The sequence below is a fragment of the Lissotriton helveticus genome, chromosome 2_1 (assembly GCF_964261635.1).
Source record: "Lissotriton helveticus chromosome 2_1, aLisHel1.1, whole genome shotgun sequence".
NCBI lineage: Eukaryota > Metazoa > Chordata > Amphibia > Caudata > Salamandridae > Lissotriton > Lissotriton helveticus.
This window is the reverse complement of record NC_136059.1, coordinates 1,181,616,130-1,181,632,977: the sequence shown is the minus strand read 5'-3', so window position 1 is coordinate 1,181,632,977 and position 16,848 is coordinate 1,181,616,130. Positions and strand designations below refer to the sequence as shown.

The window sequence follows — 16,848 nt, the reverse complement described above, 5'->3', positions numbered from 1 at the left end:
TTTAGGGGCCTGAGGTCCAGTATGGGCCTGAGAGACACGTCTTTTTTGGGGTTTAAGAAGTACAGCGAGTACACCCCTGTACCCTGTTGCTGTATAGGGACGAGTTCTATGGCCCCTTTTTGCAGCATGCTGATAACTTCTTGCTGCAATAAGTCTATGTGCTCTGCGGACATAGGACGGTGTCTTGGGGGTATGTTGGGTGGAGTAGAGGTTAGCTCTAGACAATAGCCGTACTGAATAAGTTGTCTCACCCACCTGTCTGTGGTAATGCTTTCCCAGACTGGCAGGAACTGTTGTAATCTGCCCCCGACCGGTGTTACATGGTCCGGGGGCAGTGACCAGGCGTCACTGTTTAGTATTGGCGGAGGATCTGGTGTTGTTATTCCCTCGTCCTCTGCCTTTACTGCTGTTGCCACGGTATCCACCTCTGCTTGTTTTATTATAGGTGGTTTGGGTGCTCCCTTTATTGTATTGAGTCTGCTGGGATGCCTGGCCTCTTGTAGCTCCTCTGTTATTGGAGCGACGAAAGGAGCCTCCTCTGAATTGTTGTGACTGCAAGGCACCCATAGATTTGGCTGTCTGTGTCTTTTTTAATCTTCTCTAAGATTGTGTCCACATCAGGACCAAATAAAAAAATCAGGGTTTACAGGCTGATTTAATAATGTGGTTTGAATCTCAGGTTTGAACCCTGAGATGCGCAACCAAGCATGCCTCCTGAGCATGACACTTGTGTTGATGGCCCTGGCTGCTGTGTGTGCCGCGTCCAGCGCACATTTGATGGATGCGTTGGATATCAATTTCCCTTCTTGTATCAGTGTTTCTGCTCCCTCCTTGTAGGCCTCAGGCAAATGTTGTAGCAGTTGCTCTAATGTGTCATAATGCGCCCTATCATATCTGGCTAATAGGGCCTGTGTGTTGGAAATTCTCCAGCTATTAGCTGCTTGAGCAGCTACCCTTTTCCCAGAAGCTTCTAAAACTTTAGACTCCTTGTCTGGAGGAGGAGCATCACCAGTAGTTTGTGAGTTGGCACGTTTACGAGCATTGGATACCACCAAAGAGTCCAACGGCAGCTGTCCCTTAATGTATGTAGGGTCCACAGGCGCCGGTCTGTATTTTCTTTCAATTCTGGGGTTAACAACCCTTGCTCTTGTGGTTTCCTTGAAAATGTCTCCTGCGTGTTTAAGGACACCTTTTAACATTGGCAATGTTTTAACTGATTTCTCTGAAGTGGAGAAAGTGTCAAAGAAGAAGTCCTCTTCAATTGGGTCAGCATGCATGTCCACATCATGATTTTGCGCTGCCCTTTCTATTAATGCGTTAAACGCTGCTGTATCTTCTGTTGGCGAAGTTTTGACAGGATAAGAAGGAGTATCAGGAATAGTTTGTGACTCCCCCTGGTCAATAGGGTCTGTCCAGGCTTGAGTCTGGTCATCCTGATCATTGTCCGCAGGGTAAGTATATTGTTCATCATAGTCATACCCCATATCCTCATTAGAGCGTGTGGGTGAGTATGCAGAAGTGTCCTGGCCATGGTACCTTACAGTCTCAAAAAGGACAGGCAATGTAGAAGAATCCCTTTTCTTTTTGAGTGGAATTTTATATGATTCCAGAGGATTTTCCGACCTGATCTTTCTTTGATAAATAGTAAGTCTGCCGGATTCGGAGTCGATATGTAGCTTCGACTGTTCATCATAGGAGGGCTCCTGGTACATAACGTCCTCTTCCGGAGGATGACTCAGTTTTCCAAGTGACACAGTCTTGGGTGTCTCGACCCCGGTTTTCGGATCGATCGCCTTAGGGCGTGCAGTCGGGGGCAGCCCGAATTTTATCGGTGGCATAGCGTCTTTAGACAGAGTGACCTTCTTCGGGGCCGGCGTCGATATAGGACCGACCGACTTCACCCTGTGTTGTGCTTCTGGCCTTACGTCGACTTCGGTGCTTGTTGCGTCGGAGGCGGGCTCTTCTGCCTCGATTCGACTTGCTCCTTCGATGCGCCTTTGGGTTTTGGCTCGAGGGCTTTGATGAGCTGTGGCCTGTCGACTTGGTGCCTCGGATCGAGAACCTTCCGAGACTCGAGTCCCTTGTTTGTGTCGCTGTCCGCCGACGCCGACCTCGTCGGTTCGACGTGCTTGGCTTTAGCGCACCAATCTTCGGCTCGACACCCTTTATGTTTGACCCCGCAGGGTCGTCAACACTTTTTTCTTCTTCGTCGAATCCGATGTGTTCGAACTCTTCGATCCGAAGACTGTTTTCAGCAGTTTCGGTTTCATTTTTGGCTCGATGGCTTTCGGTTTCGCTTTCAGTAGTGCGACCGATGGCTCGTGAGATATATTCTTAGCAGGGCCGAGACGCGGGGCTATAGAATGTGTGTCATGATCTTGGCTAAGGCCTTTTGGCGATGCCTCAACCTGAGCCTTTGGAAGTTTTTCAGTGTCTTTTTTGGGCCCAGTACCCACTGCTGGGCCTGGTTCATCGCTCGAGTCGTCATCGACGGCTCCGATAGGGGACACGTCATCCCTTACCTCGACGACGTTTTCATCATCAACGTTTTCTTCGTCGTCTTCATAATAGTTGGAGTCATGCTCCGGATCCGACGGCTGTTCTGGATCCTCAGTCTCGACGACCTCATCGTCGTCTTCATCGAAGATATTCACCAAGTCGGGCGCTGGCTTCGTCATTGTTTGTCTCCCTGCATGTCGGAGCCTAAGCGTCTTCTTTGACTGGAATCGAGCACAAGCTAGACAGTTGTCCTCTTTGTGGTCCGGTGATAAGCACTTGTTGCACACTGGGTACACATCGATGTGCGGGTATTTAGAGTTACAAAGGGGGCATCGTTTGAACGGGCTCCGTTCCATCGACGATCGGGCCTCTGGTGTCGAAAAGGCCACGCGACTCTCTTCGATGTCCTGCTCGAAAAGAACTGGAACAAGAACTCGGCACCGATCGAAATAACAATACCGACGACCCCGAAGGCCTTTTGGCCTTGTAGAAAAGTTGCCGAACTTGAGTAAAGAAAAGTACATCCCAACCCAATGGCGGAAAAAAACAATCTGAGGATGGAGAGGATGCCCATACGCACTGTAGTCCGGGGGAGGAGCCACCTATCTCGGGATACTTCGAAGACTCTTCCAGGACAACAATGTGCAAGCAATCATCCGGACCCAACACTAGGCGGCGATCTATGCACAAGATATGAATTCAGCAGCCCACATGCCTCGAACATTACAATTTCCCTGGACAATTTGCGCAACAAGGCAGGACATATTTAATGTGCAGGGACAGCGTTCAGCCATTGGCAAGAACAGATTATCAACATCAGCTCCGCTGTCGAAGGGTGCTCTCGAACTCAAGGCTTCTGCCAATTCAGTTTTCCACTGGCAACACCCAATATGAGATATGCACTGTAATACAATGCTAAAAATATAACCTAGGGGCAAAACTGCTTTTCAAATGGATCATCTTTTCTATTACCCTTCACTCATGTGGAATCCGAGGGACAATAGGAAAGCATGTGTTAAAGAATTTTAATTTGTGGTTCTAGGCACAAGGTTTTGACCACCACCCACTCAAGATGTTTGGCCAGTGTCTTCAATAGGTTTTCAAGAGACTCTTGGACCCTTGAGAAAGGAAACTTAGATACTTCACATTAATATTTTGTGGTTAGTAGCAACTGATCTAAAGTTGAAACTTTTCTTCTGGCATCTCAGAGAATGTCTTCCTCAAATATGGTAATCACACTACTGGAGAGATTAACAGACAAAGAAAGAGGTGATATTTAGTGATTCCAGCTGTGAAGCCATCCACATAAAATGTGGCCAAGTAGTAGTGGGAAGTGTCTAATTTACCCTCCTCAATAAACTGCAAGTCATGAATGAAGAAAAACCTAATTCAAACTCAATCTCAATCCACAGGAATGTGAGCTAAAGTCAGACAATGAGGCTGGACCCTACAGACATGGGACCTGACTTCAAGATGCAGATATAGGTAATGTAGATGGTCAGAGTCAGAACAGCCTCGAGGTGCATGGCCTCTGATGCAATGTAGATTTTTCACATCATCTTGTAGTGGAATTATATGTAGAAATCACTGTGCCACCCGGTTGCAAAATTAGGATTCCTAATGGCAATCTGCACAAAAATAACTCCAATTCAACAGTACTTGAAACCATGGACAGACAAAATGAATGTGCACAGTATTAACATCCTAAAGAATTTGTTATAAAAAGCATTTTACACATTAGGTAATAATTATGACTTTGCATCAAGCACATGCTTGCAGGTAATGGCCTCAAATTTGGTACCATAATACTTTAGACAGATTAAGGATGAGGAATACTTGAAAGAGTCTTAAAGAGTGTGCTAGAGTACTAAGAGTGAGAGCTGAACTTTGCCTCTAAGTAAAGATTTTTAAAAGAGCTGAAGTTACAGCTTTAAAATGACGGCCCCATACAAACATGTCTTCTGTTACTTGCAGCCACATTTCAGTAGTTTATAACTATAATGCAGGAACTGGAGAACACTTGTTCCCTGCCAGGCAAAACTGGCCAGGCCATAAAAGTCAAACATGATCTCCATCGTTGAACACTTTCCAAAAAAGCAATTGCCAAAGTATTCTGGAATAAAGCAAGATTCCTTTTAACAAACTTCTAAATGAATGCTCAAGAATGTAAAAAGGAATAAGCATAGCTTTCTAGATGAGCCCACAAAGAATAGTAACATGGAGCGATTTGAAACCAATACCAATGCATTCAAACTCAACGCCAGAGTGGAATGCTGCCCTCAGTGGAAAGCAAGAAATGCCAGTATGATCGGCGAGGCCAACCTTTTGCAAGGGAGTCCCTTTTAACCTCCAAAACAGACTTCGGAGGGGGATAAACCAGTAGCAGCGAAATGCAGTGTCAGTAAAATCACATGAAAGCAGTTAAAAATGTGTGAAACCAAAGGCAACAAAAAAATACCAACCAAAGCCCTTCAAGTGGCAAGAAACACCTAAGCAGCAAAATACATACCCGTCTGTCGATTTTATCACCCTGCAAATTACATAGCAAAAAGTTCAATTTTAGACATCCACAATGGTAGAATCTTAAAATGACTGCACGCAGATGATATGGAACCATGCGCTGACTCCCCCCCCCCCCCCCTTTCCTGCCCCCCAATATTCTGGAAAAGACCAAATGAACTAATCTTTGCAGCATACAATGGAATATGAGCATGCAATGATAAAAGGGAATTTCCAAATCTGCCATTTATTGTATTATATAGATGCATCAGATAATTCACAAGTGTAAGTCTAAATTAATTCTTTCAAAGAAGAGTGAAATTGCTACATGCTTTATGAAGCCAAGGTGCAATAAATATGTGCGTTAAGAGCGCTAGCTCAAGCAAGGTGTTTTCAAACCCAGATGGAGTAAATACAGACGCAGAAATCCCGCACAAAGTATTTTTAAGATAAATGTTGCTCATGAACACTTTTAATATATAAGTTGAAGTGTGTGAGAAGCATCATTACCCCAGAGAGAATGTCTGTACCATATAATACGCTTGCCATTTGAAGCACAGAAGCAAAAAATAAATATGAAAGACAGAATATTTACGCATTAAGAATAACGCCTTCACAGCATGCATTGCAAAATTCCTGTAATGATTTGAAAAACTGTGTGCATTCAGAGACACAGCATGTGTAATCTGGCATTACCTACACCACATAAGGATTGCTGTGATCAGACTAATAATTTCCCAAGCCTAAAACTTTCTACCTTCAAAATGAAAGATAAACATGGGTTAGACATACTCTGACAGAGAAAGGTGTCCTTCTGACTCCTACACTGATCTCATAGACCAGCACAATGACTTGTTTTCCAGTGTGGTGGATTCGTTTTAGTGTGAGGTGATCCCTTTAGCCGGTCTACACATTGTAAACTCCTTATGCTGATAAACTACTAAACCAATTCCCATGAAACTCAGACTGAGGCAAAGGGCTTCAGAATGTCAGAACTCATGCGGGTATCTACTTGAACCTGCTAGACTACTGGCCATTCCAATAATCTTTTGGGACCTTATTTTGGATACAAACTTGATGTTTATTTACTGACTAGCGTGAGTATCTATCATCCTGCTTTAACAGGAGGGCCCACTGTATTCATTTTTGACATTAACATTACGCATTCTGTGTGGTGAGGGAAAACTTAGGCAGGGTTTCCCTCTAATTTCGGATGTTGCCCTGTTTTACCTCGGGATGCAAACGTTATTCGTGATCAGCCAGGCGCAGCCAGCTACTTTTGCATTCAGGGCTATTCCCCTGATGCTTCGGTCAACCACAGAGCCTCTTGGCACAGGATCCCACTCCGCCATGATAGTTGAAGGACCACATGGCTGTGGTGTTGCAGTGAGAACCTGTACCAACTTCCTGTTGATGGTCGGCAGGAAGGCCTTAAGTGACCTGCAACTTCAACAGTAATATGAGGTTGAATTTACACCGGAGATCAGAATGCTCTGATCTGTACCGCCCCAGATGACTCCCACATTGAAGCAGTGGCACATCTGTCACCACCGTCAGCTTTGGGTGGGGAAGGGAGCGAGGTCCGCTGCTAGTCCAACTGCAAGTAATTAGGTTTTTTTGCGTGTCATTAAAGCACAGTTAAACACGGTTTCCTAAGTATACCGTACATTAGCTCTAGACATAGCCACCATATCTCTTTATGCCAGGCACCAGCAGAGATTATAATGTGTTAGCAACCAAAGCAGCAAACCCTTTTCGAGCCATTAGCTTGAAACATGGCAGGCGCCCCAAGCAGTCTTAATTAGCAGAATGCGGCCTAGCATCTCTTCTCGTCACCCGGTACACATCAGTTCCTCTCCATCCATTGGCATCTGACGCGATACGACACACAGGGATTGCTGTGTCCTCCACAGAGCAAGGCACTAGGGAGATTTTGAGGGTCGCTGAGATAACCCAACGTAGATTCCAGATAGGTTCTGTGACACATTGACAGAGCTCCAACAAGTGAGTACAACCTACACTTGTGTTTTGACTATATATTACTGAGAGCACACGCACACCATTGAAATATTCTAATTCCGCTCCTGCTTTACTCAGGAGTGAGTTGCGGTTTACAGTACTGGCTACCCACATTTGGGAAGGATGACACACCCTGTGCCAGTCTGTGTCTCTACGGATATATTTGTTAACAGTTGGCCCTAGAACTCGAATTGCCATTATTAGTTTCTATTCCAGAAAGTTCCTTCTAAGTTGCATCTTGTCCTTCCTCTAGCATTATTTCCCCCCAAACTTTTCCAATCAGCCATTCATGTGTTTTCCATTTATCCATCCTCTATTTAGATCCTAGTCAGAATCAGTTGTAGGTAAGCAGAGCTGCCTTCCCTTGTGAGAGCTAGTTTTCCCTACAGACCCACATGCGGAGACCCACTTTCTGCTCTGTCACCACCAAGAGTCAATAAGGGCTATTCCTATCTGAGCACTAATCGTACCATCTTGGCATAGGTTGTTTGCTGTCCCCTGCATGCTTTATCAATAATTTTTGCTGTTGTAATTCACCTAAGGGTGCTACCGAACAAATCATCCCCACCGTCGTCATCTCTGGGTAGTGGCAAACTCTGGGCAGAGTCAGAGCCAAAAACAGAACTAAGCCTCAGAGGATGCTCTGCAGTAGTTGAAGATAGGATCAGACTTAGTTTGTATGGGGACCAGGTGTGGTGTAACGGATTGTAAGTGTCCTCTATCAGAGTTGAGCCGATGCTGGATCGGAATCAGACATCCAGAGTCTGTATCTGATTCTCCTCTGGCAGCATCAGCACTGCCGTCGATTAAGGCAAGACCGATGCGGGTCTTGGAGCCATGGAGGAAGTCTGCACCAGAGTCAATGCTGAAACACTGACAGGTCCAAGGGGTACAGATGGCGCCAAGGATGGCGCCACCTGCGGTTATCTGACTGAGGGCCCCTGCAGATCTTAGGGGTCTAAGGCACACCAGAGGGATCCGGAAGAGTGCCAAAGATACACAGTAGGACGTCCTTAATGGCATTGACCTGATACAGAACCGCTATTGGCCCAACGAACTGTGGTAGCATCCAGATCAAAGTAAGGATCGGCTCCTCAAACGGAGATCAGCAGCGAGACAGACTGTCACCTTTACTCCCTCGCAACTTATTTTTTAATAGAGGGTGGCGGGATGGGGTAGAGTCCTGCTTTGCTTTCTAATGTTTTCGCTCAGACTTCGACTTATCGGAGGACTCGGACTGTGAAGACATGGAGCGAGAGCAAGATTTAGACAAGTTCATTACAACTTCCCAATTTCAGGGACACTCAGATTTGCAGTCTTAGATTGTCTTTGGGTGCATGAGGGTGCACTCATAGTACAATTTGGAGTTGTGCCCTGAGCCCAAATACCAAATACACATTTTGTGCATTTCTGTGACAGACTTCTATTTTCTGTAGCCACTGCATGGCTTGACGATGGTAGTTTTAGGAGAGTACATCATTACCTTGTACACTGGGTTTTCTTTTGGGAGTTATCGACAAACTCTGAAAAAGTGGGAGACAAGCTCAGATTCACATTTGAAGGCACAGAAAGGAAGAAACTGCTTATATGTAGCTCCTCGCCATCATTTCGAGGGCAGCTGCACAGCCTTACCTAGCCGTTTGTGGGCGAACTGCTTAAAAAAACTTTACAGATCCATTCTGGCGACTGGTGAATATTTTAAAGGTGAGGAATCTGCTGTTAAAAGCATTCATCAGATAGGCTGTTATAGTTTAACGGTTCTTAACTGAAAGCAAACTATAATGACTGACAGCTTAAAGAACACCCCCCACCCCTCCAATTTGATGCTCACACTTTCCAAACCAACAAGGCACAAGAGCTGTGGAGACATGGTAACTGGAAAGAGAGAATGAAATCAGATTCAAAAGCTGAATGAAGCAATACAAAGAAACCGTAAGGACACAGCATTAAGATGAGTTATAAAAACTCAAGGAAATCATGGACATACATATCCAAATGGACACAATGTTAAGAAGCATTATTGTCCTCGTACAACATTGTAAGTGCTCCTCCTTATGTTGCTTTCAAAGAGGGTTAAATGGGTGTCCAAAGACTTTAATGCAGGCTGGCATTGTAGTGAACAGAGGCATAAAGATAGCTTGAGCGATATGCCAAAGCTACAACCCTCCACAGAGCTCAGCAGAGCAGCAGTACTCATTTGTTTCTTAAAGGAATCAGGAAAACAAAGTGAGAATTTTGGAAATGGAAGAGTTTTCATGCAGTCATGAATGTTGTAGATAAAAATACGTATTTGCGAGTGGAATGTGCTTTTCAAGGAAGGAGATTTGTGTGGAAAAATGATATTGACATTAGCAACTGCCACACGATAAAGAGGGTATTAAGGGTTAAACACACATAGGCGAAAGAGGTAGTGTTATGAGGAATCGGGGAGAAGCATGTGACAGCAGGAATGTATATTAGGTTAAAGATACAAGAAAAAAGTAAATAGTTAAATATTTTGTCTTTGAGAGCCAGTCTGCAATAAATGCTTTGCATTGCACTAGGAATTGTACTTAACAATGACTGTCAGGAGGGTAATTACATATAAAAAGTATCAAGTGACAGACATGGTGAGTGGTGGAACACAGCAGGGACACTACAATTATCTTTAGAGAATATCCGACAAACATACTTATAACCTGTGTGCAGTCTCGTTTATAGGAGTGCATAGTTTCAAAGAAGATAAGCAGAGAGAGCCAACTGACCTTTTATAAACTAAAAGGTGAGTTTTTACAGTGAAGTAGTTTTGACTTAAAGGTGAACAGGGAAAGTTACCCATAGGGACAGAGCGATTCAATTATCAAAACCTTGAGGACTAACAAGGTGGCTTTAAAAGAGAGGTTGTGGTTCGCTGAGCAAATAGGGCCAGTCAAGAGATGATGTGTCCGGTCAAAGTGAAAACAGGAGGGTGAAATGCCATCTGTGGTTTTGAATACCAAGTTAAGAAGTCTGTACAAGGCCAAATACTTGGCCAAGAGATGGTGGCACTGGTGCCTAGGAGGGGGTATAAGCCTGATCAGATTCAACAATGTTTTTTGTGAGAAAACTAATGATTCTGGTAAGGTTGGGGGAAGAGTACTGCAACAATCTCAAAAGTATGATGCTGCAATGATCCAGTTAACCCATCACCAGATAATTTATTGGTGACTTGAGAAAGCCTGGAAATGAAGGCACTGACACATTTTTCTGTTTACAGTTATAACACAGTAGCTGAGGCAAAGGATGACATAAACGACTCACTGATTATGGCAAAAACGGATCTGTTCGCAGTGGTCCACAACTAATGGGGGAGTTACAGTGTCTGGGGAAGGAAAGTAAGGGGTCCCGGAGGTGTGGGATCAGATAATTTACGAATAAGCGGAGCATTAAGAGGCAGGGGGCCATCTGGTGTCTAGTGTCTGTGAGACAGATTTCTGTCAGAGAGTTGGTTGGGTGTAAGTGAGAGAAAGCAGCAAAGCTGTCTTCTTTGTACTTGTGCAAACAGAAAATGTCAAAGAAAGTGGAGTAGAGGGGGAAAAGTGTGGTATTAGTCCATTACAATGTCCTAGGAAATAAGGGGTATAAAGTACCCGTATTGCTAAGCTTCTATGAGAAGAACGTATCCCCTACCACACACACAGTTTTACAGAGATAAGGCAGGTAATTACAATTCCATTGTATGCAGCAACTTAATATAAATCTTAAGTGTGAATCTGTACCTGTGAAAGGATGTTGGTACACTGCTGAAGCAAAGACACCGGAGGGTTTCCAATGCTAGTAGCAAGTTGAACTCTCAGCAATTGCTCCTTTTGTGTAGAATTTTCCTGTAGGGCATGAGCAAGTGCCACTGCAGCACACCAATTGGAGAGTGAGTCAGTAGAAAACAGACCTCCACAGAGCAGCTGGCCAGCAGAAACAGAATTTGCTAGAAAAAAAACAGTAATGGCTTAGTGTGAGCTGCTCATCTATATTCCCGCACACTGCTGAGCATTCTCCTATGTCGATAAGGGCACTGAATCATTATTTGTACAACATGGAAAACACGATTTTTTAAATTCGAAACCGGGCTTGTATGGATTGATCTGCGTGCGCACATGTGTACTTCTCCACCAATCAGATTCTTTTCTCTCGTTTCAAACCGACTATATAAAAACAAAGATCAGAGAGTGTGGATGGCAGATGTTTCAGCACGAGAAATAAAGCAAAAGAACTAGACTACATAATACTGACTACAGATGAGTAATCAGCTGGAACTTCTACAATGCAATAAACCCACTCCTTTAAGCCTATGAGAATGTTTCCAAACTTTCAGAACCAAAGTAGATGTGGCAAAGAAGACCCTAATCATGCTTAGTTTATGACCCCCAAACAGATAATATTGAAGCATATTAATAAAGACTGCAGTATAGAATCTACCAGAAAGCTCTGCTGACAATAAGGTTCTAAAAGTTCCTCTCATCTTTCGAGGGACAATTATGTAAGAAAATAAGAAAGCACGTGTAGTTGAGCGCAAGTCCAAGAGAACGTTCAGTATAGATTAAAAGATGAATGCTGGTAAGAACATTATTTCTATACATAATACTATAGAGACAGACAAAGGGCAGGAAATGATGCATACCTATCATAGTGGAGGTCACCAAGATGAATCACTAAAACGGTATGTGCTTAACAGAAAACACAAAATGAACCCCAAAGGAAAAGGGATCTTTTAACAGAAGTTTTAAGTGGAGAAACTGTTTAGAGAAGTAAACCAATGCTCTCAATTCGAGCATGTGCCAGTCAATGGCAGCATGATCTTGAAAGGTCAACCTGGATGCCAGACTTGGCAGATTGAGGACCACAACCACATTATGAATGCTACCATATTTGTCCATAGGATACCCCATGGTAATAATAATGTCAAGAGACCAGTGCAAAGCCTGGGATTGGGCACTGTGATTGTGGTTAGAGCAACCGGAACCAAGCATCAAACATCAAGTAATGAACAAAGGGTGCAGACCAAGGAGATTTTACTTTAAAAGGAAATACTTCCAATAACGAATCGCTGAGTTGGAGAAAGTGTGGTTCACGCTACTTTTAGTATTCACAACCTCATGGAATTCCTATGAAGCTACCAGAATGGTTAGGTGAGGTGGGGGCAGGCTCAGAGGTGTGAGCACAGACTAAATTCTTTGGCTAGTAAGCTTATTACGTCCAGCCCAAGACATGCATGTCACTCATTTCATCTCAGCCATAAATGTTTCAGAGTTGCACAAGACACAAATGTAATAATTCAGTTAGGTACCCAAGAATTACAACCTACAGAAAGTGGCAAACAGTGATTAGACCTCAGAATCTCGAAGCATAAACAGTTATGACTTTAGGTACTAGCCTTTCTTGCGACTGTAGACATACAGCATAAAAGGAAAACCATGAATTATTTTGAGAGCGCTAGTGTAAAGTGAGAAAACTATTTAAAAAGCCATCAAGTGCTGGAAGAGATTTGCACAATAGGAAAGAAACGTGTTGCGCCTGTTCAGAAAAAAGGAAACTGCCTGTGGACAGGGAAGGCAACAGGTTAAAAGAGGTAAGATATGTTGGGAAGTGTGAGGGCTTCCATAGGATATATTTATTTAATGCATTAAAAATAAGATCCAGTACCCTACCTAGCTGAAGAGAATGTCATAAAAGCACAAAAGGAAAGAGGCTGGACATCTTGGGAGTTTCTGCTCAAATCAGTTAAAATAGATACCGAAAACAGATCATACCTATACCTCTCTCCGATATTAGCAATCGCCACAAACTGCCTTAAAGTTAAATGTTTAAATATACCATTGGACGTCGCAGCACAGTTGTGTACGCACAGGCATAACACTTAACAGTTTTTAGAGCTCAGGCCATTTTATTACACTCAGCATGCCAAGAAACTAATGAAAAATGTACATTGCTCCCTCATTTACATTTCTCAGATCAAGAACTTCAAATAAGGCCATCTTCAGCTTCAACACTTAATTACATCATAAAGTTAATTTGCAAATGGGCAAGAGTACATTAATAATGACGTTTTTAGAACAAGGATGAACGAATAATGATTACTGGTTATTAACTGGATGGTCGAGGTTACACACTTTAAACCAAATAATTTCAACTTCTACCAAAGCAGTATCCAACTTAGTTGGTGGACAACATTCTCTTGGATTAAGTACATTTTAAAACTTCATATGAGCTCTCATTTTATGATCTTGTGTCTGCACAAGAGATAAAGAGAATACTACATTCATCCAACCAGGCTGGCAAACAGCTTAGCCATGTCTGTTAGCGATTTTTCTTTAAGGTGCCTCGATGTAACCCACACAGGAGAACTATAGCAGGGCACGTAAACTGATGGTACATGTACTGCACAATTAGCGATAGTGACCCTGCAGTGGATTTCTACAGAAAATTCTTGTATTTTGCGTGCTAATAACTTTAGCATATCCTGATATACAGCTATGAAAAGTAACACTCCTTTGGTTTATCAAGGTAAGCTTTGTCATGTTACATTTGGCTGATCCACCTTGGAAGGTGGGGTGGCGCACAGGTTGAAGGGTAATTAAAGGGAGGGGGTAAAAAAAAAGATTTCCTTTTTAGCTTTCATAGGAATATTTGCTCTCTATTACAGCAACAACGGTTCAAAGCATATCGGTCATTAGTTTCCGAGATACTTGTAATAAAAAACGAAAGTTTGCCACCCTTAAAAGGTTAATTAATTGATATCTCCGCAGATCAAAAAGGTATTTTCTGATTTGCCTAGAACTTTAGCTAGATATTTGGTGGACAGCACATTTCAGTTAGTCTTGCTGTGTTTTGCCTAGTTAAGAGGAGTTTAAGGAAAATGCTACTTACCATGGAAGCATCTACTCGTTGGGGGTAGTGCTGTGTATTCAATCAATCATGGCATTTGTATTGCGCGCTACTCACCCGGAAGGGTCTCAAGGCGCTGGGGGGCGGGGGTTGCTACTGCTCGAACAGCCAGGTCTTGAGTGGTTTCCTGAAGGCGAGGTGGTTCTGTGTCAGCCGGAGGTGGATGGGGAGGGAGTTCCATGTCTTGGCTGCCAGGTAGGAGAAGGATCTTCCTCCGGCGGTGGCTCTTCGGATGCGTGGTACGGTGGCGAGGCTTGTAGAGCGTAGCTGGCGGGTGGGTGTGTAGAAGGTCAGGCGGTCGTTGAGGTACTTGGGGCCAAGGTCGTGGAGAGACTTGTGTGCGTGGGTGAGAAGCCTGAACGTGATCCTTTTGCTGACGGGGAGCCAGTGCAGGTCCCTCAGGTGTCCGGAGATGTGGCTGCGTCGGGGGATGTCCAGGATGAGTCGGGCGGAGGCGTTCTGTATGCGCTGGAGTTTTTTCTGTAGTTTGGCTGTGGTTCCCGTGTAGAGGGTGTTCCCGTAGTCCAGTCGGCTGGTGACGAGTGCCTGGGTGACGGTCTTCCTGGTCTCGGTGGGGATCCATCGGAAGATCTTACGGAGCATACGCAGGATGTTGAAGCACGATGAGGAGACGGCGTTGACTTGTCTGGTCATCGAGAGGGAGGAGTCCAGGATGAAGCCCAGGTTGCGTGCGTGGTCTGTTGGCTTGGGAGCGGTGCCCAGGGCGGGAGGCCACCAGGAGTCGTCCCAGGCGGAGGGCGATGGTCCCAGGATGAGGACTTCCGTCTTGTCTGAGTTCAGTTTCAGGCGGCTGTTCTTCATCCATTCGGCGACGTCTTTCATCCCTTTGTGTAGGCTCGTTCTGGCGGTGTCAGGGTCTCTGGTGAGAGAGAGGATCAGCTGTGTGTCGTCGGCGTAGGAGATGATGTTGAGGTTGTGTTGGCGTGCGATGGTTGCAAGAGGTCTCATGTAGACGTTGAAGAGGGTTGGGCTGAGCGAAGATCCTTGGGGTACGCCGCAGATGACTTCGGTGGCCTCGGATCGGAAGGGGGGAAGCGGACTCTGTGTTCTTCCGGCGAGGAATGAGATGATCCACTCCAGTGCCTTTTCTTGGATCCCGATGTTGCTGAGGCGTTGCACTAGGGTGCGGTGGCAGACGGTGTCGAACGCTGCAGAGAGGTCCAGGAGGATGAGGGCCGCTGTTTCCCCGTTGTCGAGCAGGGCTCGGATGTCGTCGGTGGCTGCGATGAGGGCGGTCTCGGTGCTGTGGTTGGCTCGGAACCCGGACTGCGAGGGGTCGAGGGATCCGTTCGTCTCGAGGAAGGCTGCAAGCTGTCTGTTGACGGTCTTCTCGATGACTTTGGCAGGAAAAGGGAGGAGCGAGATGGGGCGGAAGTTCTTGAGGTCGGTGGGGTCCGCTGTTGGTTTCTTCAGTAGGGCGCTGAGCTCGGCATGCTTCCAGCTCTCCGGGCAGGTGGCGGTGTTGAAGGATGAGTTGATGACGTCCCGGAGTTGGGGTGCGATGATGGAGTCGGCCTTGTTGAAGACGTGGTGGGGGCAGGGGTCGGTTGGGGATCCGGAGTGGATGGTGTTCATCATACGGGCTGTGTCTTCGGTGGTCATCGTGGTCCAGGTGCGGAGGGTGGCAGTGGGGGGCGTTGGTTCGACGATTGGGTGCGTGGAAGGTGCGCCGAAGCTGTTGTGGATGTCGGCGATCTTGCGGTGGAAGTACGAGGCGAGAGAGTCGCAGAGATCTTGTGAAGGAGTGATGTCGTAGTTGCTGGTGCTGGGATTGGAGAACTCCTTGACGATGTTGAAGAGTTCCTTGCTGTCGTGGGCGTTGTTGTCCAAACTGTGTGATCATTGGCAAATATTTTATTTTACAAAGTCGCTTTTTTCTTCATTTTCACGAGTGCAGCTTCAAATATGTGAGTTCAGCATTTCTGCTGTACAAAACTAAACTCTTTTGTTTGATTAAATAGACTAAACGTTAGCTCCATGTGTAATAAGAATATAGCCTACATATATAGTACACATAACCCCTGACGTGCCTCTCAATTTACTAATAGAATTGCCATCAGACAAGGGCAGGAGTATTTCTCAGTTCGTTCAAAAACTCATTTTTATAAAAATATTACTACGACAGTAAATTTACAAGAAATGGCGAAAACCCTTCCCACTCCCTTGCAGCTTTACTGATAAAACTGTAGAGTGTATTCACAATAATCTGTAAAAATTGGGTTTCAGAAAAAATATTTATCATTTGCACTTCTCCAAATAAAGTGTTCTGCTTTGTTTCTCATCCTATTAAAAAAAAAATTCATCACACAGTAGCACAAAAATGGGTTGTCGCAACTACTGAAAAATATTTTAATTTATTTGTACAGTTGATTTATTTAGTCACAGCTGCACGGCTCACACTGCTGCACGCCTCACACTGCTGCGCGCCGCACACTGCCGCACGCCTCACACTGCCGCACGCCTCACACTGCCGCACGCCTCGCACTGCCGCACGCCTCGCACTGCCGCACGCCTCGCACTGCCGCACGCCTCGCACTGCTGCACGCCTCGCACTGCTGCACGCCTCGCACTGCTGCACGCCTCGCACTGCTGCACGCCTCGCACTGCTGCACGCCTCGCACTGCTGCACGCCTCGCACTGCTGCACTACTCGCACAGCTGCACTACTCGCACAGCTGCACTACTCGCACAGCTGCACTACTCGCACAGCTGCACTACTCGCACAGCTGCACTACTGCACTACTCGCACTGCTGCATGCCACGCACTGCTGCACTACTCGCACTGCTGCACTACTCGCACAGCTGCACTACTCGCACAGCTGCACTACTGCACTACTCGCACTGCTGCATGCCACGCACTGCTGCACGCCACGCACTGCTGCACGCCACAGAACACCACCACATCACTCAG

At 45.4% G+C, this 16,848-nt stretch overlaps 1 protein-coding gene across 6 annotated transcripts in view; it reads right to left on the bottom strand.

The window, feature by feature from the left end:
• USO1 (USO1 vesicle transport factor) overlaps positions 1–16,848 on the bottom strand; it is a 515,242-nt gene that overhangs the window by 160,921 nt on the left and 337,473 nt on the right. For 3 of the 6 annotated variants that reach the window (XM_078676049.1, XM_078676050.1, XM_078676054.1), the window contains exons 13-14: positions 10,755–10,960; positions 5,009–5,029 (exon numbers count right to left, since the gene is read on the bottom strand). In XM_078676049.1, coding sequence (XP_078532175.1) covers positions 5,009–5,029; positions 10,755–10,960 — 227 coding nt within the window. The remainder of the gene's footprint in view (positions 1–5,008; positions 5,030–10,754; positions 10,961–16,848) is intronic. The other 3 variants (XM_078676053.1, XM_078676052.1, XM_078676055.1) reach the window with 1 other exon arrangement.